This window comes from Physella acuta, unplaced genomic scaffold (genome assembly GCF_028476545.2).
Source record: "Physella acuta isolate Inbredline_101_S28 unplaced genomic scaffold, ASM2847654v3 ptg001865l, whole genome shotgun sequence".
In the NCBI taxonomy this organism is placed as follows: domain Eukaryota; kingdom Metazoa; phylum Mollusca; class Gastropoda; family Physidae; genus Physella; species Physella acuta.
This window is the reverse complement of record NW_026733371.1, coordinates 322223-349244: the sequence shown is the minus strand read 5'-3', so window position 1 is coordinate 349244 and position 27022 is coordinate 322223. Positions and strand designations below refer to the sequence as shown.

General features: G+C 39.2%; 3 protein-coding genes across 3 annotated transcripts in view; 2 read left to right on the top strand and 1 right to left on the bottom strand.

Annotated features, from left to right (window-relative positions):
• Positions 1-9658: 9658 nt before the first annotated feature.
• Positions 9659-27022, top strand: part of LOC131930898 (dual oxidase 1) — a 32354-nt gene continuing 14990 nt past the window's right edge. Inside the window, exons 1-9 of the mRNA XM_059287561.1 lie at positions 9659-9862; positions 14056-14142; positions 16181-16345; positions 16571-16749; positions 17911-18145; positions 18758-18924; positions 19249-19342; positions 20341-20437; positions 26778-26877. Of these exons, the coding sequence (XP_059143544.1) occupies positions 9805-9862; positions 14056-14142; positions 16181-16345; positions 16571-16749; positions 17911-18145; positions 18758-18924; positions 19249-19342; positions 20341-20437; positions 26778-26877 (1182 nt within the window). The 5' untranslated portion in view covers positions 9659-9804. The remainder of the gene's footprint in view (positions 9863-14055; positions 14143-16180; positions 16346-16570; positions 16750-17910; positions 18146-18757; positions 18925-19248; positions 19343-20340; positions 20438-26777; positions 26878-27022) is intronic.
• Positions 20292-22271, bottom strand: LOC131930900 (thioredoxin domain-containing protein 12). The gene is made up of 2 exons (XM_059287563.1): positions 22094-22271; positions 20292-21251 (listed from the first exon to the last, which is right to left on the bottom strand). Exons 1-2 carry the CDS (start codon positions 22176-22178, stop codon positions 20875-20877), a joined length of 462 nt encoding a protein of 153 aa, XP_059143546.1. The 5' UTR covers positions 22179-22271; the 3' UTR covers positions 20292-20874.
• On the top strand, positions 22390-24117 carry LOC131930899 (thioredoxin domain-containing protein 12). Its single transcript, XM_059287562.1, has 2 exons — positions 22390-22601; positions 23657-24117. Exons 1-2 carry the CDS (start codon positions 22517-22519, stop codon positions 24037-24039), a joined length of 468 nt encoding a protein of 155 aa, XP_059143545.1. The 5' UTR covers positions 22390-22516; the 3' UTR covers positions 24040-24117.

Below are 27022 nucleotides of genomic sequence, written 5' to 3'. Positions count from 1 at the left end.
CTATGATTGTATTGTATTTTGTATCTAGATCTAGTTATTTTCGGAAGTCTGGGCGTAATCCACGCAGAGTTTCTTCCAGGCATCTCTTCGAAAAAATTTTACCGCCCCCCGAACGAAATGAAATTTATATAATTTATATAGAAAATATATACTTTTAACAGTGTCCGCCCCCCCCCCCCCCGAAGAAAGTCTACCGCCCCCCTCCCCAAAAATTTCAAGTGCCCCCCCCCCCCCCCCCGGAGAAAAAAGTCTGGAAGAAACACTGAATCCACGTTTCACTGCACGTTTAATGTTGACCTTCTCAGATCAAAACAATATAGATCTAACTATAAGATTTTATAAAGCTGATGAACTTAGGTAGGCTAATTTAAGTCAGTATAAGAGCGAGTGCACGAGGTGTTTAAAAATATGGAAATGGAATCGGTAAAAGTCCTAAACATTCTCTAGACCAAACCGTGGCACTGACTGTGACCACTGCCCAATGGTGACTCAGTCCCTTAGCATATCCATTACCCAGCGACTACAGAAAATTAGGTACCCAACCCAATATTTTTGAGCTTTTTAAGAACCTAATAGACTCTAGTTAATATCGCCATCATAATCGCAAACTAGGAGCTTTGACACTTCTTGTTTAGACATTGGGGGCTCTACACATTGACTACACTTCCACAATGTCAAGACTACACGAACAGTGTTTCTTTACGGGGGGGGGGGGGGGGGTCGGGGAGACGAAGAGATAGTTGGAAGAAACTATGCACGAGCACATTTTCTCTTTGCAGATTTTTCGGATCATGTCCAGATAAGCCCCGCCACTAATGTAAATAGGGCCCGGGCGAAAAGTTTGACCCCGCCATTTTTTGCCAGCACGCAACCTTGACCTATTTCTGATGTCTAAGAATCTAGACATTTGAATATTTAAACGCACGCCATAAAAACAACTCCTTATCCGACTAGGGCTAGGGTTAGGATTTGGGTTAAGGTGAGGGTTAGGGTTAAAAACTAAAAGTACACGTTTCATATAATTTTTCGATAATATTTTTTGGTCGCGTGGGTTGACTTATTGGCGGAGATTATCTGGTCAAGACCACATTTTTCTATGTGAAAATTTCGTTTTGCCCAAATTTTTTTTTGTGTGCGCTAGGTCACAGCTAGGTGTAGGCCTATTTGCTATTTTATTTGACGCATTCCCGTGCAATTTTTAGTTGTGCATTCCTTTAAGCATTTACATTTTGACACATAATGACATATGGAAACACAGTTACAGAATGGCGTAGCAGTTAAATCATAGTTAGCTGCATCATTCTTAAAATATTAAAATTTTCCCAGGTAATTTGTGCGTTTTCCCCCCAATTAACCTTGATCGTATTGTCGCTTGACTGATCAGCAATACAGCATTGCCCACACAAGAGAGTTTCCCAGTAAAAATCTTGAGGGCTTGACTTGTTGGACGGGGAAGTAGTTTAGCCCAGGAATGGTTTACTCTTTCGGAAAACCTACCTTCTAGAAAGTTATTCGGTGGGGTTTTTCTAAGGCTAGAGAAACCGAATTTGATCCTCTGATCCTAGTTAGATACCTGGTTTAAAGACAGTATGAACTCATAAATATCTTATACATTTTGTGATATTGTCCATATGACGTCACATACACTTAGTTTGTGATATGGTTCAAATGACGTCTTATTCACTTGGTCAGTGATATGGCGCATATGACGTATAACGCATCTAGTTTGTGATATTGTCTTTAAGACGTCAATTTTATACATCTCGTTCAGATACATTCATATTACTGCATATTTGTGTTACTATTATTAAACATTAAACTGCAATGTGCAATGCCTCTGTTTTTAATGAGATTACTCAGAACAAATTATTTTTCCTGACGTGTAAAATAGATAGCAAGCTTTAAAGTGTTTTCAAAATTTCAACGCTGACTAATGAGAACCATTTCACACAAAGCTACACTATCTCCGACAAACGGTGGCCGGAAAGAACCGCAACGGAAAAAAGCGCAACGGAAAAAAGCGCAAATCAAAAAGCGCAACGGAAATAAGCGCACACGGAAAAAAGCGCAAAGAGAAAAAAGCGCACACAGAAAAAAGCGCAAAGAGAAAAAAGCGCAAACGGAAAAAAGCGCAAAGAGAAAAAAGCGCACACAGAAAAAAGCGCAAACAGAAAAAAGCGCAAACGGAAAAAAGCGCAAAGAGAAAAAAGCGCACACGGAAAAAAGCGCAAAGAGAAAAAAGCGCAAACAGAAAAAAGCGCAAAGAGAAAAAAGCGCACACAGAAAAAAGCGCAAACAGAAAAAAGCGCAAACGGAAAAAAGCGCAAAGAGAAAAAAGCGCAAACGGCAAAAAGCGCAAACAGAAAAAAGCGCACACGGAAAAAAGCGCAAACGGAAAAAAGCGCAAACGGAAAAAAGCGCAAACAGAAAAAAGCGCAAACGGAAAAAAGCGCAAACAGAAAAAAGCGCACACAGAAAAAAGCGCAAACAGAAAAAAGCGCAAACGGAAAAAAGCGCAAACAGAAAAAAGCGCACACAGAAAAAAGCGCACACAGAAAAAAGCGCAAACAGAAAAAAGCGCAAACGGAAAAAAGCGCAAAGAGAAAAAAGCGCAAACGGCAAAAAAGCGCAAACAGAAAAAAGCGCACACGGAAAAAAAGCGCAAACGGAAAAAAGCGCAAACGGAAAAAAGCGCAAACAGAAAAAAGCGCAAACGGAAAAAAGCGCAAACAGAAAAAAGCGCACACAGAAAAAAGCGCAAACAGAAAAAAGCGCAAACGGAAAAAAGCGCAAACAGAAAAAAGCGCACACAGAAAAAAGCGCAAACGGAAAAAAGCGCAAACAGAAACAGAAAAATGCGCAACCAGAAAAAACACAAAGAAAAATGTGCAAAAGAGAAATTTAGCACAAAGACCATATGGACTAGATGACACATTTATACATGACTGTTAGGGCTGCTGTGAGAGTGTCGTGTTTGATCACGTGATCTACTACCATTTAAAGCGTACCACTACCATCTGCATTCGCATCACCACGATACAGGCGATAATCACTTTACACAATGCCTATTATTTTCTTGGTCAATAATTATTCAACTACTATTCTCGTATAAATAAACATCAAAATATCATTGATATCGACATTACATGAAGTATCTCTCAATTATGTATTTAATATTATCATGACGCACTTACCTACGCACCTTCCCACCTACCCATTTACCCACCTACCCACCTACCCACTTACTTACTTACCCACTTACCCACCTACCCACTTACCCGCCTACCCGCCTACCCACCTACCCACCTAAAAAGTATCGACGAAGTTCGTTAGTTTCGTAAACTGCACTAGACATATTTTTTTAAATGAAAATTCATTGACATATTATGTTACATATATGTTATATTTTGCGACAACCTTAATTAGTGCGTTGGGCTAGTGTGAACACTCACTTCGAATTAACTCAATTACATGCTATTTATTTTAACATTACACGGTAAGCGTCACCCAACTGTTGTGATGTGAGGTTAGGACAGGTTCGACAATAAACCAACACGAAAGTACGAAAGAGACATAGATTGCCTATTAGAGAATGGACCCCTTAACTTTCCTAACCCCACCATATATATATATATATATATATATATATATATATATATATATATATATATATATATATATATATATATATATATATATATATATATATATATATATATATATATATATATATATACCGAGGGGTCTATGGGGGGGGGGGGGGGGTTATGACCCCCCATAACCCCCCCCCCCCCTGCCTACGCCACTGCATATAAGTATTCGCATAGATTTAGAGTAGCGTCCCTTTTGTTTACATGTTTTCATTACCCTTTAAACAAAAGTCTATTTTAGTTATATTGAGATTAAAGAATGTAAATAAATAGTATACACAATTCTGTAGAATAGGAACGATTGGGAGAGAAGTGACATTTAGCGCAGTAAATTTAGAGGTTAGGTAGGGTATAATAAATGGTGGGGTTAGGAAAGTTAAGGGGTCCATTCTCTAACAGGCAGTCTATGTCTCTTTCGTACTTTCGTGTTGGTTTATTGTCGAACCTGTCCTCACCTCACATCACAACAGTTGGGTGACGCTTACCGTGTAATGTTAAAATAAATAGCATGTAATTGAGTTAGTTCGAAGTGAGTTTTCATACAAGCCCAACGCACTAATTAAGGTTGTCGCAAAATGTAACATATATGTAACATATGTCAATGATGTCAATGAATTTTCATTTTAAAAAAAGATGTCTAGTACAGTTTACGAAACTTACGAACTTCGCCGATACTTTTTTGGTGGGTAGTTTGGTAAGTATGTAGGCGGGTAGGTGGGTAGGTGGGTAAGTGGGTAGGTGGGTAGTTAGGTAGGTAGGTAGGTAGGTGGGTAGTAGGTAGGTAGGTAGGTGCGTCATGATGTGAAAAAATATTAAATACAAAATTGTTATTTTGGTGCGGATGAATGTTGTTACGAGAGATATGACGAATGCATGTTTGATGACGCGGATGAAAGAGAGTTAAGTTTTGCCATAGGAACGGGTTGTTATAGTATGCAAGCTAGGTAGTTCGGACTAGGGAGAATGTGAAAGATACTTCGTGTAATGTCGATAGTTTTATTGACCAAGAAAATAATAGGCATTGTGTAAAGTGATTATCGCCTGTATCGTGGTGATGGGAATGCAGATGGTAGTGGTACGCTTTAAATGGTAGTAGATCACGTGATCAAACACGACACTCTCACAGCAGCCCTAACAGTCATGTATAAATGTGTCATCTAGTCCATATGGTCTTTGTGCTAAATTTCTCTTTTGCACATTTTTCTTTGTGTTTTTTCTGGTTGCGCATTTTTCTGTTTCTGTTTGCGCTTTTTTCCGTTTGCGCTTTTTTCTGTGTGCGCTTTTTTCTGTTTGCGCTTTTTTCCGTTTGCGCTTTTTTCTGTTTGCGCTTTTTTCTGTGTGCGCTTTTTTCTGTTTGCGCTTTTTTCCGTTTGCGCTTTTTTCTGTTTGCGCTTTTTTCCGTTTGCGCTTTTTTCCGTTTGCGCTTTTTTCCGTGTGCGCTTTTTTCTATTTGCGCTTTTTTCCGTTTGCGCTTTTTTCTCTTTGCGCTTTTTTCCGTTTGCGCTTTTTTCTGTTTGCGCTTTTTTCTGTGTGCGCTTTTTTCTCTTTGCGCTTTTTTCTGTTTGCGCTTTTTTCTCTTTGCGCTTTTTTCCGTGTGCGCTTTTTTCTCTTTGCGCTTTTTTCCGTTTGCGCTTTTTTCTGTTTGCGCTTTTTTCTGTGTGCGCTTTTTTCTCTTTGCGCTTTTTTCCGTTTGCGCTTTTTTCTCTTTGCGCTTTTTTCTGTGTGCGCTTTTTTCTCTTTGCGCTTTTTTCCATGTGCGCTTATTTCCGTTGCGCTTTTTGATTTGCGCTTTTTTCCGTTGCGCTTTTTTCCGTTGCGGTTCTTTCTGGGAACCCCGACAAACATTTATTTAATATTCGCTACTTGACTCAATATTTGTTCCCCTTTAATTATAGGCTACTGTATAGCCTACATGACTTTAGTCCTCTTTGGTATGGTCACATTTACAAAAGGAAAAAAAAAGCAAATCAACTCCGGTGTGAAAAAAGCTACACACCTCTTAAATATTGATGTGATTGTTTGACGGACAACCGCCTTGTCGCAAAAGGATGTAACAGGGGTAAAACAAAATCCTTAAATTTTGTTGTTAGCGAAAGGAGGAAAAACTATAAATAACTTCTCCGTGACTGCTCATGCCTTTTTCTTTTTCATATCCTGCCATCGAACATACCGTACAAACTCACAAACCGTTCATCTTGATTTAGCCCATCAATCATTCAACAATAAACATCTACATTAAATCTTATCTTGTTCATCTAACAACACGTCAATATTTACATTTCTACCTAGTTTACCCGGGAAGTTTATTCAAATTTTAAACCGACATTTATTCAATAAAGGTAATTTTAAAAACTGGAGAATTTCTCACCAGGTGAGGAAACCCCACAACTTGTCAAGTGGTTGGCGAATTTGACGTTGGTACAATGTATTGTTTTCTAAGTAAACTGTGCAGTTTTCATCCCACCCCCTCACGCATGACTCAACATTGAATTGGCGTGAATGCTTCATTGGGTCTTCATTCGAAACGGATGTATATAGAGCTGTAGTGATTTGCCATGAACGCAGCTAAATGGGGCACAGCAAAAGAAAGAAATCTATTCACCCTAAAGTGTCGTAGACATTTTAATACACAAAAATTGAAAAAAAAAAAACCCATTTCGTCCCGGTATTATCTCCAAAAAGAATCACACCAGGAAGTTCCAGTTGGTTTTTTTCACAAGCACACATTTCCCTATGCATGCTCCAACCCGCATTAACTTCATAGACATAAACATACGTAAGATATTCTCAAACGTTTGCAACATATGCATGCAAGTTGGTTTTACATGCTTACATTTACTAGCAAGTAATAGCTGTAATATGCAGTACAGGCTCTTACAAGCATACACGCATACTTTTTACACATATAGAGCGTACTCCCACCCACATACCGGTACTCAATATTCATACACGTATACCTATTCTTTTAAGCCTACAGCATACGAGTTTTACGTGCACGTAAATTATTCTTACCGATAGGGTACCAATAATTAAGTTGTTAAAATTCAGCTGGGGGCTTATCAAAATTCACTATTCGGAGGTGATACATGCAGCGAAACAATACAGGCAGTATAATCATGCCTTGACACTGACCTCACGCATAAACTAAAAACTGTCGCTCAGGGAAGAGGACCATTTTAATTGCTTTGGTCCGTGTGTGAACAGTGCAAAAAACAAAAAAACAAACCAAAAACAAACAAAAACATGCAGTTTTAATAAAACGTAATTATATAGTTTTAAATAATGCACATTACTATGACGAAATTAATTGCCCTCGTTTTTTGAAGTTCACATAAAAGCCGGTGTTAATGTTTTAGTCAGTGTTTCTTTCAGACTTTTTTCTCCGGGGGGGGGGGGGGGGGGGGCACTTGAAATTTTCGCGGGGGGGGCGGGGGGGGGGGGGGGCGGTAGACTTCCTTCGGGGGGGGGGGGGCGGACACTGTTAAAAGTATATATTTTCTATATAAATTATATAAATTCCATTTCGTTCTTCGGGGGGGGGGGGCGGACACTGTTAAAAGTATATATTTTCTATATAAATTATATAAATTCCATTTCGTTCTTCGGGGGGGGGGGGGGGGGGCGGACACTGTTAAAAGTATGTATTTTCTATATAAATTTCATTTCGTTCGGGGGGGGGGGGGGGGGCGGTAGAAAATTGCCCCCCCTCGAAGAGATGCCTGGAAGAAACTCTGGTTTTAGTCAAATATATTGACTCAAATTTCGGTACCACAAAGAAAAAAAAATAATTTCGAATTTTCATTATTCTTGAAAGTACTTTAAGGCGAGCAGAACCCTTCATGTACCACAACATTAAATGACCCACTTGACACCACTTGAACATTTTCCGTTGTCCACTTCAGGTCTTCACTCAAAACATCTTTCAAACTCTCTGTGTGTATGTGTTTGAGTGTGTGTGTCGAAACCATATTCCATAACATCCCGTGAGCTAGTCACGTACGTCTAAAACTCTGTGCGTATGTGTGTTCTCGCGTGCGAGGGTGTGAGAGTGTCAATACCGTCTACCACAATATCCTTTTGGCTAGTCACGTACGTCTTAAAACTATGGGAGAGTGTGCGTGTGGGTTTATCAGAGTGTCGCCATCGAATTCGATAACATCCTTTTGGCTACGTCGTCAAAATGTGTGTGTCAGAGTGTGCGTGTGGGTTTGTGAGAGTGTCGATACGTACGTTTATAAAATCTGTATGCTAGTCGGAGTGTCGCTATCGGATTCTGTGGGATCGTTTTGGCTGGTCATGCACGTCATCAGAATGTGTGTATATCGATACTTTTGTATATCGATACTTTTGTATATCGATACTTTGCCCCCTGCCACTACATTGTCTAGGTGTTTACGTCACCAAACTCTGCGGTTGTGTGTTCATATCTTAGCATCAGAAATCAAATGACTGAACTTGCACGCAGAGTTTCTTCCAGGCATCTCTTCGGGGGGGGGGGGGGGGGGGGAGAGGGGCACCGCCTCCCCGAAGAAAGTCAACCCCACCCCGAACGAAATGGAATTTATATAGAAAATATATACTTTTGACAGTGTCGTCGTCCCCCCCCCCCCCCCGGAAATTGTTGTCCACCCTCCCCTCCCCCCTTCCGAAAATTTCAAGTGCACCCCCGGAGAAAAAAGTCTGGAAGAAACACTGCTTGCACGCCTACAAGTGTGTGTGTGTTTGTGTGTATAGAATTTTCAGGGCTAGCTCCACTTGTTGTTGACATGATTTTATGCATATGCTTATTTTATCAATATGATTCTTTTTATGAGTAGAATAGTTTTTTGGCGTTAATATACGATGGCGTTGTTTAATGCGTTACTTTATTCTAGATTGGTCTGTAATTGTCGCGCCGTTAGAGCAGAGGTTTGCATTATGTTGTTTAATAGAACACACACAAATGGGCTAGTTCTAAACAAAGCACAGGAAGTTTACATTACAAGACCCGACCGCTTTTAATATTTGAACAGAGTTGATAACGCTTGGGTTTTGCGATCCACAAGTGCCTTAGGTAGCCTTAATACTTGACACTGGCAGTAAAGTAATATTTTAATCTTAGTGGAAAAATAAATAAAATAAATCAGCAACAAATAAACAAAGTTAACACTGACATAATAATGTTAATCTTAATCTGGAAGTGAAATTTTTTTTTTAGAAGTGGGATACTTATAGTCTTAAAAGATCATTTAAAAAAAATAACATTACATAACAGTTTCAGAAAGCGTAATATAAATGTCGCTTGAGATAACAATCTTTAGGTAGCCAGCTATTAATGTCACAGTTAAGCTAATTAAAATTTGGCTGAATACATTTTTTTATCAGTTGCCTGGGGTCTCCTAGTGAACAATATCACCGCCTGCATCCATACTGAAGGCCATACTCTAGGCAAACATTAACTTGATAAATTACACACTCACTAGATCTAGTTCTTCCATTCAGACTTTTATAAGGGCGATATTTGGTTTAGCTATTTGTTTAGTGTAGAAATAAGTAGATACGCTTTTGTACCGACCACATTTAACTGACTCGCTTGAGACTCCATGTTAGACGTGTCATCAATTGCGTTCGGAGAGTAAGACACGGTCGTTTGAGGAAAGTTACGAGTTTAGAGTCTATTTAGAAATAGATAAATACTAAATAGGTTTATTTATATAGGTCTCTCTCTCTATATATGTATATGAATATATATACGTGTGTGCGTGTGTATATGTGTGTGTAGTCAGACAACGATTATTTCTCTTAAAGTGAAAACCTATTTATATATTTTTCCTGAAACGTAGAACATCGCGTTAAAGAGGACAAACAGGAAGTAAGTTGTTTCCCCTTGCACCAGTATAAATTGCGAATGTGAGAACCAAATGCTGTTTTTCTTTTATCCGGCTGCTGGAGTTGTCGTTACTGGGCATACTTAACTCCTTTCTGTGATGCTATTATTTGTAGTTAATCAATTTGATTCCAAGTGATTTTTTTTAATATTGAGTATAAATGTTAGAATTAAAAAGTTAATTTTAAACCGATGTTTTAAAGAGTGTCGAACTATTTAAATTTAATTGTGTTTTTTTATATAGTTAGCATAATTACAGTTTATACATGGTGGAAACTGGAGGAAACAATGGGTTCACCGACTGGTCAAGATGTTTGTGTTTTTGTGTTATTTCTGGTAAATTTTGGTAAGTAGAAAATCGTTAATCAATATTGCTAGAATATATTTGTCACCATGATCTTTAAGTTCATAAAAAGTCGTCTGTTCTCATCACTCTGGGCACGGGCCTCGGATAATGTCGTATGATAAAGATTCGAACTCTAGACCTTGTTGCAAACGTTTAGCACTGCACTTGATAAGTATACCACGGCTTTACCTGCTATTCAATAGGCGTACACCCCCCCCCCTCCCTCCCACCTATATGTTCAAGTCCAATTATATCGGGTCACGCTTTTGATTTCGTTTGCTTCTGCTAGACGTTTTAACATTTCTCAACCTAGTGCTGTAAGTAAACACCGGCAGTTTCTCGTTCAAACCTTGATCTATATTGCACAATGTGAACCAGTGACCCGTTTGTGTGCGAAAAGGGGAGGGGCTACTAGTAAAGGACTCCACCACGCCCCACTTCTCTATAGGGTGATAACTGCGTATAAGCATAAGCATATCGCCTGTTTTTATCATGTAAAACATATCTAAATATTGCGTAATATTACAAACTGAAATATAAAAGTGAACCAATAAACACCATACTCGCTTTACATGTTCGGTATAAAAAAAATATTCAAAAAAACTAGAATCATCACTTACACCGCCAAACACGTAGGCCCCTATGTCTTACGTTGGCACTTTAATATTTCGTTGCTAGAATGTTTTTGATTTGGCCTTTAAAACCCTGTCAACGAATGCTATGGCTTGTGCCGTTGACCCAGCCACTGTACCAGAACCCGCCGCCAGGGTTCAGTGTCCTATACTTTGTAACAACATTTGTTTTCCCCAAGTCATTTCACCATTGTCGTGAATGTTGTATGTGCAGCAGTTCCCTGAACATTTCTTAATTACATGTTTCAACTGAACCCATGTCTGTATGGAAGCCAGTGTACCAGCCCATAAACATACTTCTACAACCCAATTACGCGAAGAGTGGGTGTTGCTCCACGCAAATATAGGTGTATTCCCACACAGTGACGGGGGCAAGATCTTGTCATGCCATGATATATATATATATATATATATATATATATATATATATATATATATATATATATATATATATATATATATATATATATATATATATATATATATATATATGGGAGGAAGGGGTTCACATGATTTTAAAAAAAATGACCCCCACATGACAAACTTACATTTCAAGAAAATAATATTGTGGTTTCCTAACCAAGAAAATTGAAACAGAGCATTGGAAGTAACATGAGTGTACCGGCGTTATCTCTGTAAAAAACGCGAGGCAGCTGTCATTTTTTAAGGTCAGGGTTTTTTATTTATTTATACCCTCGCCACCAAGCACACTCTGGCTACGCCATCAAAAAGTTCTTCAAGTGCCCATGACTTCCGTGCCTCTTTAGCAACAGACTAACTTTTAACTGGCATTGACGTCACACCTAGTGCATCCTTATACGCCCATAGCAATGACCAACACATACTGTCCACTCAACTTGCAAATGAAAACAAATCCGCAAAGCAACCGGATATCTAAATATAGACAAGGATACCCCTAGTACCGTAGATCCTTTTTATTAGAGCGCAAATAACAGGTATATTAAGAGCTACAAAAAGCAACAGGAAATTACATTTTCTGTAAAGTGAAATATTGCATTGTGGTTAGTAAGTTTGTTTAATTGGGTGTTTTTATCCTCCCCACCCCCCACAGGATGGTCCGGCAGGTGACGAGTGTAATATGTTTGTAACTGGGCCTTCAGACGATTTTCACCCCCCCCCCCCCTCGATTGTCACTTTGACACAAAAAGACAGACTCGCTCAAATAATCTAAGTGTAAGGAAAAAGGTCGGACTCTCGAGATAACCATTTTGTTACTCGCTTTAGTTCTTAATCCACGCATTTCACTCATCAAACTTCACTCATAAAAAAAAAAAGGTCCGACCTCCCATCCCTTGAGTCACTGGCGGGCAACGGCCAATAAACTACCACATTCCCTAAAAGGCCAATATATTTACTTCACTAGACGGCCAAAGTACTACCAGACTAACGGACTATGGGCATACTAAATGGCCAATGTAGTGCCACGATACCACCATTGTACTACCACACTCCCTAGATGGCCAATGTAGTGCCAAAGTAGATGGTCAAAGTACTACCACATTGACGGCCAATGCAATTTACTGTAAACAGGAAAAGTCACTTAACGGAGACACTAGGGAGGGTGTATTATTATTTGTATTTATGGCTACTGTAGGCTTTGTAAATTTTTTCTTAAGTATCTGCCTTCACACGATTTATGTTTGTGAAGTGACTAACAACCTGTTCTAGTTTCTATTAAGATATAGATCTAGATGGGAGGGGGCAGTGTTTCGTTCAGACATCTCGTTGGGGGGGGGGGGGGGGGAAGCACCCTTACCCGGACGAAGTAGAAGAAAATGCTGAGCCTAAATGGACAATATATACTTATTCCCCTCCCACCGGAAGTTTCAAATTCCCATCCTCCTTCTACGCCCGGAATAAAATGTCAGAGAGAAACCCGGTACGTGATTTCATCAGTTGAAAGCTGCGACTATAAACTTTCAACAAAATATAATTTAGTAGTACCCGTGGATTAGTGGCGCGTATTTTGTTTACTGACTTAATTAGGAACTGACGCATATCAAACGGCTGTGACACGGAACCGGAACTTTGCGGTATCGTGTGCTGACTGCTTGTATATGAAAGTACGTGTTGAAGGTTTTGTTTTTGTGAAAGTTATTGAACCATTAATACAGCGTGTTCGCATTTAGGGCGTCTAAAATGCGGTCAAGACATTAAAAAATTTTCTAGATAGATTAAACCTTTGTGGATCTTAAAACTATGTAATGCCCCCCCCCCCCCCCCACACTTTACCAAACATACTAAAATTGATACTTTTTTCATTTTTATATTGCGAAATTTAAGAAAATGCCACACAACATTATCCCCAACCCTCCGCACTCAGTACAACGTCATACAAGTCTTACCCCCCCCCCCCTCCCTCAGGCCTCAATTCCAATATACGTAGAATTTTAACATAAACTATTACAATAATTTCAAAACCTAAGAAAAATGTTTACTTTAAGCAAAGGTGTGTCCCCCCCCCCCATTTCCCTAGACCAAGCTCCTTGTATTAGTCACGACAGGAAGAAATAACAAGCTATTCTTAAAAGACTGTCTTGGTTTAGCTTTAGGTCTATGTCAATCGGCTGTGGCTAAGGTTAGGGTAAGGTAATTTTCTGGAAGAAATAAGTTCATCTACAATTTGCTGGTTTCCCTGTTATTCTTTAGAATACCTGGGGAAATGACAAAATACGATTGATTCTCCCAAAGTTGTTTCATTAACGGAAAGATAAGTAATATTGGCGCTATGGTTACGACATTAAACAGCACGTTGATCAGCATTTTGTTTCCTTTAGCTATAGCTCACGCTGATTAAGGGTCATTGAAACATTCGCTACTTTAACGGCGGGGTAGCATGATGTATGATTGCTCCTGTAAAAGTTAGGCAGCAGTGACATTTTGCTGCTTTTAATGTCGGGTAGCACATGTATCATTGCTGCTGTAAAAGCTAGGTAGCACTGACATTTTGCTACTTTAAAGGTGGGGTAGAACACGTATGCTTCCTACTGTAATAGTTAGGTAGCACTGACATTTTTCTACTTTAAATGTGGGGTAGAACACGTATGCTTCCTACTGTAATAGTAAGGTAGCACTGACATTTTGCTACTTTAAAGGTGGGGTAGAACACGTATGCTTTCTACTGTAATAGTAAGGTAGCACTGACATTTTGCTACTTTAAAGGTGGGGTAGAACACGTATGCTTTCTACTGTAATAGTAAGGTAGCACTGACATTTTGCTACTTTAAAGGTGGGGTAGAACACGTATGCTTTCTACTGTAATAGTAAGGTAGCACTGACATTTTGCTACTTTAAAGGTGGGGTAGAACACTTATGCTTTCTACTGTAATAGTAAGGTAGCACTGACATTTTTCTACTTTAAATGTGGGGTATTATTGCTACTCTAAACGTTGTTGTAGCACAAGTACGATTGATTTCTTCGCTGATTTTTTGAGACAGTAAAGTTGTTTTTTTCTTCACTTGAATGTTGGTGGTCGAGTGATGTAGCTCTTTCACCCTGTGAATTCATATACAATTAAAGTGTTTTATTTGACCTTACAGTTTCAGTAACCCCAGGCCAGAAGCTAGACGACCCGTCCCCTGATGGCTTTAGGAACAACCTTAATCAGCCGGCGTGGGGCATTGCAGGTACTTTGTGCTGGTTAATGCTTAAGATTGAAAATCAGAATGTATTTATAGGCCTACTCATCGGCGCTTTAATTTACAAATTAAGGGCTCTTGCAATATTTGTCCGTTAGAGCATGCACTATTGCTTTGTGCTTAAGGTGTCTATTTTTCTTACTCGATTACGGGATTCTCAGTTATGTAAAAAAATTCTCATTGTACATACTCTGACATCTTGTACAGACTGAACCAGCTACTTCCCTTACATGCACTCTACCAACGACCTTCCTTATTACATGCACTCTACCAACAATCTTCCTTACATGCACTCTACCAACAACCTTCCTTACATGCACTCTACCAACAACCTCCCTTACATGCACTCTACCAACAACCTCCCTTACATGCACTCTACCAACAACCTTCCTTACATGCACTCTACCAACAACCTCCCTTACATGCACTCTACCAACAACCTCCCTTACATGCACTCTACCAACAACCTCCCTTACATGCACTCTACCAACAACCTCCCTTATTACATGCACTCTACCAACGACCTCCCTTACATGCACTCTACCAACAACCTCCCTTATATACACTCTACCAACAACCTCTCTTACATGCACTCTACCAACAACCTCCTTACATGCAATCTACCAACAACCTCCCTTACATGCACTCTACCAACAACCTCTCTTACATGCTATCTACCAACGACCTCCCTTACATGCACTCTACCAACAACCTCCCTTACATGCACTCTATCAACAACCTCCCTTACATGCACTCTACCAACAACCTTCCTTACATGCACTCTACCAACGACCTCCCTTACATGCACTCTACCAACAACCTCCTTACATGCACTCTACCAACAACCTCCCTTATTACATGCACTCTACCAACAACCTCCCTTATTACATGCACTCTACCAACAATCTCTCTTACATGCACTCTACCAACAACCTACCTTACATGCACTTTACCAACAACCTCCCTTACATGCACTCTACCAACAACCTCCTTACATGCACTCTACCAACAACCTCCCTTACATGCACTCTACCAACAACCTCATTACATCGATTCGACCCGACAACCGTTTTATGTTAACACTAATCCCTCGCCCTGACACATTGTTTGATCGTCTTTTAATTGTTCTAATGTGCGACCTTTGACCAGTGATTCTGATATCTATTTACTACCTTCTTATACTTATTTCAATACTAACTAATTCATCACTTAACAGCTTTATAAACAGATTTTCTAAAAAAACATAAACAATAAATTATACAAACACCAAACCGGATGTGATTATGTTGACTCCACTTGAGGATGTCAAATACTTGGGTATGACGTATTGCACCAGTAACTTCCACGTCAGGAGAGCGTGGGTAATTACAGCCATCATAATTATAAATCAAGTGGCTGAATTTAACAGGAAAATAACACGGGTTAGCACATTGGAACGTGAGAAACAAGGTTCATTTTGGAAACAGAATTGTATTAAAACAATGACTAATTGAACGATATAAATTATCAGTTGAATTGTTACGTGTTGAGACGGGCCCAATTTTACTAAATTATTGTCACTCTACCCCACCAACTACTACCACAACACGTCATCACAAAATTCAATCCCGCCACTACTTCTGAGGTGCAGTGTTTCTTCCAGTTATCTCCCCCCTCCCCCCAAGAGAGTCTACCACCCCCCCCCCCCCGATAGAAATGGAATTTATATAGAAAATATATACTTTTAATAATGTCCGCCCCCCCCCCGGAACTTTTAGTCCGCCCCCCCCCCTCCCCCAGAAAATTTCAAGTGCCCCGGAGAAAAAGTCTGGAAGATTCACTGCTAAGGTGACGTCATAAGGTTCCTCCATAGTCACCCAATTTTTTAGTCACCCCCCCTATTTCACATACAGTCAGACAAGTAAAATATCTCTCCCCCTAGATTGTGTCCCTAGTTTTATTCTAGAGATCTCGATAGTAAAATGACATGTATCGATTCCTATTAGCGTGAAGTAGGGGTTTCTAAACGGTGTGATTCTCCACCCAGGGAGCAACTTTTTACGAGTCAGCCCCAACGCCTACTCGGACGGGGCCTACGAGATGAGCGGCAAGGACCGACCCAACCCTCTAGAGGTGAGTCTGAGAGCCCATCACTCGGGCCCCATCTACCAGCCCTCGTCTTACGGCAGGAACGCTCTGCAGGCTTTTTATGGTAAGTTTAGTCCAAGCACCCCGACATCCTGTGTGTTTGTGTGTGTGTATGTGTGTGTCATGTAGTGAGGCGTAAGTACGTTTAGTGAGGATTAAGATCGAATGTTGTTATATTATAGTCATTATAGGGTATGCTATTTTCTAACTAATGCTGCATACACTTAAAAATATTGGACGCTGAGTTTACGAAAAGAGATGTAAAATAGTGAATTATATCCGAACACAGGGCAGTTGGTGCTGGATGAGATAGCCCAGTTCTACATGTCCGGCTGTCCACCAGAGTACGAGAACATGCCCCTCCCAGATAAGCATCCTCTGAGGAACTTCACCGAGCGCCCGCACACCTTCCTGAGGTCGCTCTACGACCAGAGCACGGGATACACGTCGGCAGGACCTAGGCAACAGGTGAGTTACGGGTGCTACAGTTCCAGGTAATAGGTGAGTCATCAATGCCACAGTAATAAAAGAGTCACTGGTGCTACAGTCCCAGGTAATTGGTGAGTCACGGGTGCTACAGTCCCAGGTAACAGATGAGTAACTGGTGCAACAGTCCCAGGTAATAGGTGAGTCGCTGATGCTACAGTTCCAAGTAATAGGTGAGTCAAAATGCCACAGTAATAAAAGAGTCACTGGTGCTACAGTCCCAGGTAATAGGTGAGTCGCTGATGCTACAGTTCCAAGTAATAGGTGAGTCAAAATGCCACAGTAATAAAAGAGTCACTGGTGCTACAGTCCCAGGTAATAGGTGAGTCGCTGATGCTACAGTTCCAAGTAATAGGTGAGTCAAAATGCCACAGTAATAAAAGAGTCACTGGTGCTACAGTCCCAGGTAACAGGTGAGTCACGGGTGCTACAGTCCCAGGTAATTGGTGAGTCACGGGTGCTACAGTCCCAGGTAATTGGTGAGTCACGGGTGCTACAGTCCCAGGTAACAGATGAGTCACTGGTGCTAAAGTCCCAGGTAACAAGTGAGTCACGGGTGCTACAGTCCCAGGTAACAGGTGAGTCACGGGTGCTACAGTCCCAGGTAACAGGTGAGTCACGGGTGCTACAGTCCCAGGTAACAGGTGAGTCACGGGTGCTACAGTCCCAGGTAATTGGTGAGTCACGGGTGCTACAGTCCCAGGTAACAGATGAGTAACTGGTGCAACAGTCCCAGGTAATAGGCGCAGTGGTATAGCGAGGCCGGGTGTCACCCGATGCGGAACTTAATGGTGTCACCCTCCAGAGGCGTAGCGACCCTTCCCGGAGACAAACTTTCAATTTTCGATTTGCACCCCTCCCCTCAAACTTACGCTTTGCACCCCCCTCAAATTTTTCTCTATATATTTTGCTATTTTTTGCCATGGTGTCACCCCCGTAAATGGTGTCACCCGATGCGGTCCACCCCCCCCCGCTCGCTACGCTTCTGAACAGATGAGTCACTAGTGCTACAGTCCCAGGTAACAGATGAGTCATCCGTGCCACAACTTCAGGTAATATTGTAGTTTGTAGTTATCTGTACCAGTCCCGTACTTACACTTAACCAACGGTTTTCTAACTCCATACATGTATATCATCCAACAGATTAATCTAGTTTCATCGTTTCTTGATGGAGGGGTAATCTACGGTACCAGTAAGGTCTGGACCTCCCTCCTGAGGTCCTACAAGAAGGGCATGCTGCTCTCAGACAGCGAAGATGACGATGATGATGATGATGATATCAAGTCCAGTTTCCCAGCACACAACACAGAAAGGCTGCCCATGTTTAACGCCCCAATACCACGTGATCACAACATGAAACCTGTAGACAGATTGTTTCGTAAGTCTGCATATCATGATTATTAAAATAAAGATTTCTAAAATATTTTTTTATAACCAGCAGTAAGCCTGAGTTATGTATGTTAATTCGATTTGTTGAAGATTTTCATATAATTTTATTTAACTGAAACATTATACTTTGGTCTTAACCACCATGGATTATAGGAGTTAAAGTGTAGGCCAGCTTATGCATTTTTACTGAGGTATTATGCCTTGTAGGCTTATCTTACACTAGCTCGGTGGCGTAGCAAGGTCGGGTGTCACCCGGTGCGGCACTTAATGGTGTCACACCCCCCCCCCCCCCCAGGCACAGCGACTCTTCCCGGGGACAAACTTTCAATTTTCGATTTGCACCCCCCCCCCCTCGAACTTTCGATTTGCACACCCCTCCCTCAAACTTTCGATTTGCACCCCCCACCTCAATTTTTTCTCTATATATTACTATTTTTTTGCCTTGGTGTCACCCCCCTAAATGGTGTCACCCGGTGCGGTCCGCCCCCCCCCTCTCGCTACGCCTCTGCACTAGCTCATATATAGCTTCTATATCCTATGTTGTTTCCAGAAAACATCAAGTGTATCCCACACTAGCGTGTTTATCTAATGCTATTTCCAGGTCTAGGCAACGGCAAAGGTCACGAAAATCCATTCCTACTGGCACTGCAGGTGATTTGGTTTCGGTACCACAATAAATTAGCTCAGGATTTATCCAAGAAGTTTCCAGAACTTTCCGACGAAGAGTTGTTCCAAACAACGAAAAGAAAAGTTGTTGCAGTTTTCCAGGTAGGCTACTTTTTAATGCCAGTAAATTCTAGGATATCGCCTACTTGCACTCCAGTTCATATTCTGAAACAGTTTATTTTAAGTTTTCCCCGAATGCGGAACATCTTCTCTGAATTTTTTTAATGAGGTTGCTTAGAATTCAAGACAGATTGCATTTAGCTCGTTGATACACTTCGCAACACCCCGACCCCTTAGGCCATACCAAAATCTCTCACGGCATAATTGGGGGTGCGTCACATCAATCCCCAGAACTTGAAGCTAATAAGAGTGACAAAGAAAATGTAGCAAAAACTAAGTTTTATTTTATGTTTTTTCTTATCTCAGAAAATAGCGATGAATGACTGGCTCCCTGCTTTTCTAAACGGCAATGAAACCAGGGATAACAACACCCGCCCCACAGATATTTCACCTTATACAAGTACGTTTAAAACAGACTTGAATTCAATTGTGTTATGGTTTATTTTTAGATGAGTGAAAATAAAACTAGACCTCTAGAAGGTTTGGGTGCAGAAGCTTACCCAATTGCTCGCCATGAATACCCCTATTCCACCTTCAGACAGGACCCAACCATATATCTTTCCCTTGTCCATCTCCTGACCTGACCCAACCATATATCTTTCCCTTGTCCATCTCCTGACCTGACCCAACCATACATCTTTTCCATCTCCTGACCAGACCAAACCATATATCTTTCCCTTGTCCATCTCCTGACCAGACCAAACCATATATCTTTCCCTTTTCCATCTCCTGACCTGACCCAACCATATATCTTTCCCTTGTCCATCTCCTGACCAGACCAAACCATATATCTTTCCCTTGTCCACCTCCTGACCTGACCCAACCATATATCTTTCCCTTGTCCATCTCCTGACCTGACCCAACCATATATCTTTCCCTTGTCCATCTCCTGACCTGACCCAACCATATATCTTTCCTTTGTCCATCTCCTGACCTGACCCAACCATACATCTTTTCCATCTCCTGACCTGACCCAACCATACATCTTTTCCATCTCCTGACCAGACCAAACCATACATCATGTCCATCTACTTACCTGACCCAACCATATATCTTTCCCTTGTCCATCTCCTGACCTGACCCAACCATATATCTCTCCTATGTCAAGGATCAGGTAAAAACCATACCCCTGTTCGTTGATCAGCTTCTGACCTGACCAAAGTATATAAATCTATCTCTCCTTTGCCAAGGATCAGATACCCCTGTTCGTTGCCCAGCTTCTCGTCAAAGCCAGACCACAACCCTTGGCTAGATGCTTGTTCTGGTCTATCACTCATGTAGTATACCATACATAGTAGTGACAATTGTAAAATATGCTGAACAAAAAATAAACGAAAAAAATAGCTAAATAAAGACTATAAAAAATGTTTATTTTTGATTCTCTCGTCTGACACACAGAATACAACTCACGCACACAGCCTGGGGTCACTCAAGAGTTCCTGGTCGCTATGGAGTTCAGGAACACAATCACACCGTCTGCCATATGGGCACTGGGGTAAATTATTGTTGTCACCCTAAATAACTTTCGCTTTTGTCTTGTTTTACACATCCCGTTGTTTCAGATGTGTCAGAGTTGTGATGTTAGATCAGAGAAAAATAACACGTTCTGATGGATTTGAATATCATAATCTAGAAAATTACTTATAAATGACTAATTTTAAGCTATTTTGGCAAAAAAGCACTAATCAGCGTTGTTATAATTTTTATCACTTCTAAAAATAAACTGCGAAACTATCTTTAAAAAACAAATAACTTGATAAGAGCATCCAAACTAAGCTCATTCAATCGTTTTTTCTCCTCTTAAAACTTGAAAATATAATCTTATATCACACAGTATAATGTGTAAATGGCCATCTAGTACAACTAATTAACAGTAGCAGCGCCGGTACAACAAAAACAACAGATAGCGCTTTCTGCACGTGCTACTTGTGATCAGTTGATATCATTCAGCACTTGGCGCATGTTGTCTGCGATATCGTTGACCTCGTTGTAGAGAAATTTCTGGGCCTTGTCGCTGTTGTGGACGTCTGAAATCAGCTTGCAGTCCGGTCCGAAGAACAGGATTCGAGGAACGTATGGACCATCAGGCTGGAATTCTGACGATTTCGGCACCTCGTCCGTCTCCAGGTTGACCATAACAAAGTGCCGGCTCAAGTTTTGAATGTCCGAATCGATGGCGAATTTAGGTTTCAGGTCGTTGCAGGCTGGACATTTGTTCTTGTGGATGACGACCATGATCGGTTTGCTGGACCGTCTGGCCATAGCCTTGCCTTCATCGAGTGATGTCCATTTGATAGATTCACCCCAGCCTGCGAACAGAGGAATGTATCGTTTAATAATATCAACACCAGCTGAACTGAGCGGTACCAAAGAGTATATAGCTTGGGTTATGGTCAATAAGATCCGATTTGTGATTAAATGTAGTTGTTGGTATGGGAATGCGCTAATGGTAATAGAAAGCCACATGAATGTCTAAATTGTAAACGCGAGTTGTTAAAATATCATGTTTTAATTAAGAAGAATGCAAGTATTCTGAAAATGTTCGATCTCGCCAAATGTTCTACCGGGGACAAACTTTTCGATTTGCAACCCCCTCAAGATTTCGATTTGCACCCCCCCCCTCAAACTTTCAATTTGCACCCCCCTCAACCTTTCAATTTATTTTTTCCAACCCATTTAGGCCCCTAAGGTCGGCGCCCGGGGACATATGTCCCCCCTCCCGCTCCCCCTCACTACGCTACTGCCACTACTACTGTCTTAAGAGCACTAGCTGGTAGATTCTATATCTAGAGTAGAATCTACATAGATCTAGAATTCCAGATAGCCAGATCTGACTAGATTTTTAGTTCGCTGTTGCAGTGAATGATACCAGTGGTTTTATTTTAACCCTTGAACAAAAACGTTTCTATACATAAGTAGATCTGCTTATTTATTAGTGTGTCTTCGGGATCTATAACTAAATTTCCAGGAACAAACGATACTTGCTCTTTAACTAGGTTCTAAGTCTAGATATAGACAGATCTAGATCTAGATCTTGAGGTGTAGTAGCACAACCTTTACTTTTAGCCGAGCAGTTTTAGGTCAAGGGTGCTAACATAAGAAGCGCATGACCTTCGGGAAAAAAAACAACGTCATCCTTTTGATCGCTTACCTCTCGCAATGCTGCTACCAGCAACAACTGCCCCTAAGCCGATCAGCTTTGGCACTGTCAGATTTAGAATACTGCTAAAAACCATTTTCTGATCATAATTGAATAAATTTGAATGATACAAATACAACAGTAACTTAGTACCGGAAACGCAGAATTCAGTTAAACATGGTGCGATCAAGCGCGCACCTTTCGTTCAAACTTGGTGTTCAAATTTCAGATAGTTTTTATATTGTACTCGCTTTCATTAACCTTTTAATGTTAGTATTTTAAAAGTAAAATCAAAGCAGTGATGCCTAAAAATTACCGCCCACCAAAACATTAGGCAGAAATATTTATTGTATCAATTATGCATTAAAGTGCGCATTCTTCTTTTAATGAACACGCAATGAAAAGGGTGTGTGTACCAACTCTAGTTACTAAGAAATGGCGGATTATTTAATATCAGGATTGGCATCTGGTATTCGTTCTTTCTTCGGCGTGACGTTTGCCAGCGGTGCTAAGTCTAGAGGTAAGTAGATCAACAGAAAAAACCCAACTTGAATTGTATAGATAGGGCCTATAATTGAAATACAAAATATAGATCTAGATCTAGATCTAGATCTAAAAACATCAAGGGTATAAAGTATAATTTATAAACTATAAAATCTACCATAGTTTTCAACATGGCAAGAAGTATTTGAAGTTGAAGCTACATTAAGAATATTAGTAGAATTAGAATGTCTTTCAATCCACAGAACCCCTCTTTCCTTGTTTAAATATAAAATTGGATTGCTTATTAACAAAGACAATAATGCTTCGTTTAGGTTTGAAAGATCATAATATGCGAGACTATTTCGGTAAATTTAATTATTAGGCCTAAATCTATAAAATTCTATTATAATGGGCAGAGTTTGGACCCACTAAACTGCACTGGCCTTCGGGGGGGGGGGGGGGGGGGGGGGAAGGGGCGGCTATGTTGTTCCGCCACTGATACACAAGCATACACACACACCCACATGTGACTTCACACTCGTTATTTCGATGAAAAAGACAACTCACCCCTAAAATGATATCTTGAACATGTTCAGTTTCCCGTTTTAAGCCGCTATTTCCTTAATTGAGCTTTAAGTGGATGTAACCTAAAACGTCGCTATTGAGCAATGCAAATCTCTGCATTCAATTTAAGCCGCTATTTCCTAAATTGAGCTTTAAGTGGATGTAACCTAAAACGTCGCTATTGAGCAATGCAAATCTCTGCAAATCCGTGTGAAAATGACATGCTTAAGTTAATTCTAAAGTGAGATCCCATTTCTGTATTCCTACTCCCTCCCTCGCAGCAAAATCGTCACAAAGATTGACCCCCCCCCTCTCTTCAGGAGTGTGACATCAATTATTGCACACACACACACATATATAAATACACACACACACACATATATATATAATATATATATATATATATATATATATATATATATATATATATATATATATATATATATATATATATAAATATATATATATATATATATATATATATATATATATATATATATATATATATATTGTATGCATGCTGACTAGGTTGGGGTGAGCAATACGAGTGGACACCCCTGGAAGAAGCTTACGCTAAAGCCAAAGCTGAAGGGAAACCTATCTTCATCGTCGTCCACAAAATGACGTGCTCAGCGTGCCATGCTGTGAAAACGTGGTTTTCCGCCAGTAAGAGGATAGCAGGCATGAGCAAGCACTTTGTAATGGTCAATCTGGAGTATTTCGAAGTGCCCAAGGGAGATCCCGACTTCAGCCCTGACGGTTTCTACGTTCCCAGGATGTTGTTTTTCTCCCCCAACGGAAAGCTGATGAAGGATGCGAAGTGTGGGTGTAACCCGGAGTACGAGTATACGTACCCTGGCGAGGGTGAACTGCTTCGTAGGATGAAAGCGGTCGTCGAGGACAGTTCTTGAGATGTGGCGTGGTTTCGTGACTTTGAAAACTTGTTTTTATACTTTTTCTATTGAAAGCCTAGAGTTAAAGTTGTTTTGAATCTGCAAATAGTCAGTGTTTTCTTTTGTATTAAAAATTAAAGCTTTATATAAAATGTATGAAAAAAAATAGAATTTAAGCAATTTTTTGCTACACTTATATTAACGGACATGTAATATTTCTATTCGGAGCCACATCTTTAAAATTGTTACTCAGGGCCAACGTTGATTAGCAATCAAACAAAGTAACCAGATGCTATAGGCATCAATGGAAATTGTGCCAATTGGGAAGGGGGGGGGGCGCACCCCCTTTCCATAACAGCCGCATCTTAAATAATAAATAACTTTCATTTGAAAAAGTTTTTTTAAATTGTTTTATTTCTACATTTTTTTAACACACTACATTTACCTTCATTCAAAATCGTCAAATGTTAATTGATACTTCTTAGCTTACAAACGGAAATTAAATTATAATTAAATTATACTTAGACTACTATTTTTATTATGCTTTTCTAGAATCTAGACCTAGTTTACTATTTTTAGAGTTTTTCACTTTTAGGCTTACACTTAAATTTCCGAGCACATCCATTTAAAAAAAAATATCTGAAAACAAGATTAATTCATGTTAAAAGTTGACAAATACCACTTTTGAGTGTGTCTTTCCATTGAGTTTGGTTTATTGTTTTAACAATCACACTTTGTTTAGTTAAGATTTCAGTTTTTTGAATTGAAGTTTGTTGTAATCGACTAAACATTCAGTTGTTTTTTTTTTTAAATTAAAAATCCAAAACTGAATGATACTAACAAGTAACAAAGCATGCGGGGTACGTAAAATTATTTGAATATTGTAATCTTATTAAAAAAATTCATTATTTAGTTTCTATAAATACACGTGTGTTCTATAGTTTATTGATTATTGACTTTACTGTTTATTAATTGCGCAGATCTTGATCCTTGATTGAACGGCAACTTATTTAATAAGACTTGTTCACCAATTTAATATATATATATATATATATATATATATATATATATATATATATATATATATATATATATATATATATATATATATATATATATAATGTATAGATATAGATCTAGATCTATATATAAATCCAGATTAAGATTAAATTTTTTTATAAAGCTGTTCAAGTTTGGTTTAGTAATCTCGTTTTTCCCGCCTATATTTTAAAAAAATGCTCTGGCCAGTTTTTATTTTGTTTTAATTGTGTTTTTTAATGATCTAGATCTAGATCTAGATCTAGTCGATATCTAGATTTAGAATTTATATCTATACTAGATCTAGATCTAGATCTAGTTTGAGCCAAAAAGTTTTAGGCCTTATTTTAAATTTAAATTTTATGTTTATGCTTTCGATATAATATAGAATCTAGATTAGATCTAGATATCTAGATATCTCTAGTATAGATGATTGATAATACTATTAATACTCATAATTAATACTATAGGCCTACTAATACTAAGTTATTAATTCTCATTGGCGTCGCGAGGTCGGGTGTCACCTAGTGCAGGACCTCGCTTCATGGTGTCAGTAGCGTAGCGAGGGGGGGGGGGATATATGTCCCCGAGCGCCGACCTTAGGGGGCGCCAAAATGGGTTGGAAAAATAAATAGAAAGGTTGAGGGGGTGCAAATCGAAATCTTGAGGGGGTGGGTGCAAATCGAAAGTTTGAGGAGGGGGGTGCAAATCGAAATCTTGAGGGTGGGGGGGGGGGGGGGGGGAGTGCAAATCGAAAAGTTTGTCCCCAGGAAGGGTCGCTACGCATCTGCAAGGTGTCACCCTCCCCTAGAAAAAAAAACTTATGTTACATAAATATATTATATATTATATATATAGGCCTATATATATATATATATATATATATATATATATATATATATATATATATATATATATATATATATATATATGTATATATATATGTATATATATATGTATATAAAGGTCTACATAGGCCTATATATATAGATCTAATTGCAATTGGTGACATCCCCTTTTGCCTAATAGTAAAGATGGTTATCTACAGTCCCTTATTAATACAGGTGGATTAACTCTAAGTAATCATTATTCGAACTGACAAAAAGTGTTTTCTTCTATTTATTTTGCAATTTTTTGCCATGATGTCACCCCCTAAATGGTGTCACCCGGTGCGATGCGCCCCCCTTTCTGCCTTGCGATGCCTCTGATCTATCTATATTCTAATATATGGGGGTGGGTGGGTTACTAATACTAATTAGTAATATATATAATTATTATAATATATAGATTCTAGATCTTATTAATGTATAGATATAAATTAATATATATCTATGAAATATAATATTAATATATACTATATAGTATAATAAGTATATAGATCTAGAATCTAGTAGTTAGTAGGCCTACTAATAGTAGGGCCTAGATATTTTAAAGAATATTATTTAATTAATGATCGTTATCCTTTATATTTTTGTTATTAAATTATGAAAAATAAAAAAAATCTAGAATCTAGTCTACATTAGTATTGTAATTAATCTAGATCTAGAATCTAGTAACTTACTAGATCTAGATTCAGTAGGCCTGTAATAGTGAAGTAAGTAAAAATAAATAATGATGTTAAAATGTAGTTAAAATGTAGGCCTAGTGTTTATTGTAGTCTAGTTTTTATGAATAAGCTTAAAAAAATTATCTACTACAAATTTTAATTTGTTATACAGGGAGACTTGTAATTTTAACACCACTAGAGGACGAGGCCCAAATGGCGAAGACAGGACAGTTACCTCTTACAGACTCTGCAATCACTTTTGGGATCCTCAGGTGAGAAAAAAAAACGTTCTTCAAAGTAAAAATGAGTGGTTAGATCTATATAAATATGAAATATCAGTAACTACAGAAATATTAGTACATCTGAACATTTTTATCATGGGATCCCATAGTGAATAATGATTTGAAAAATCTATTC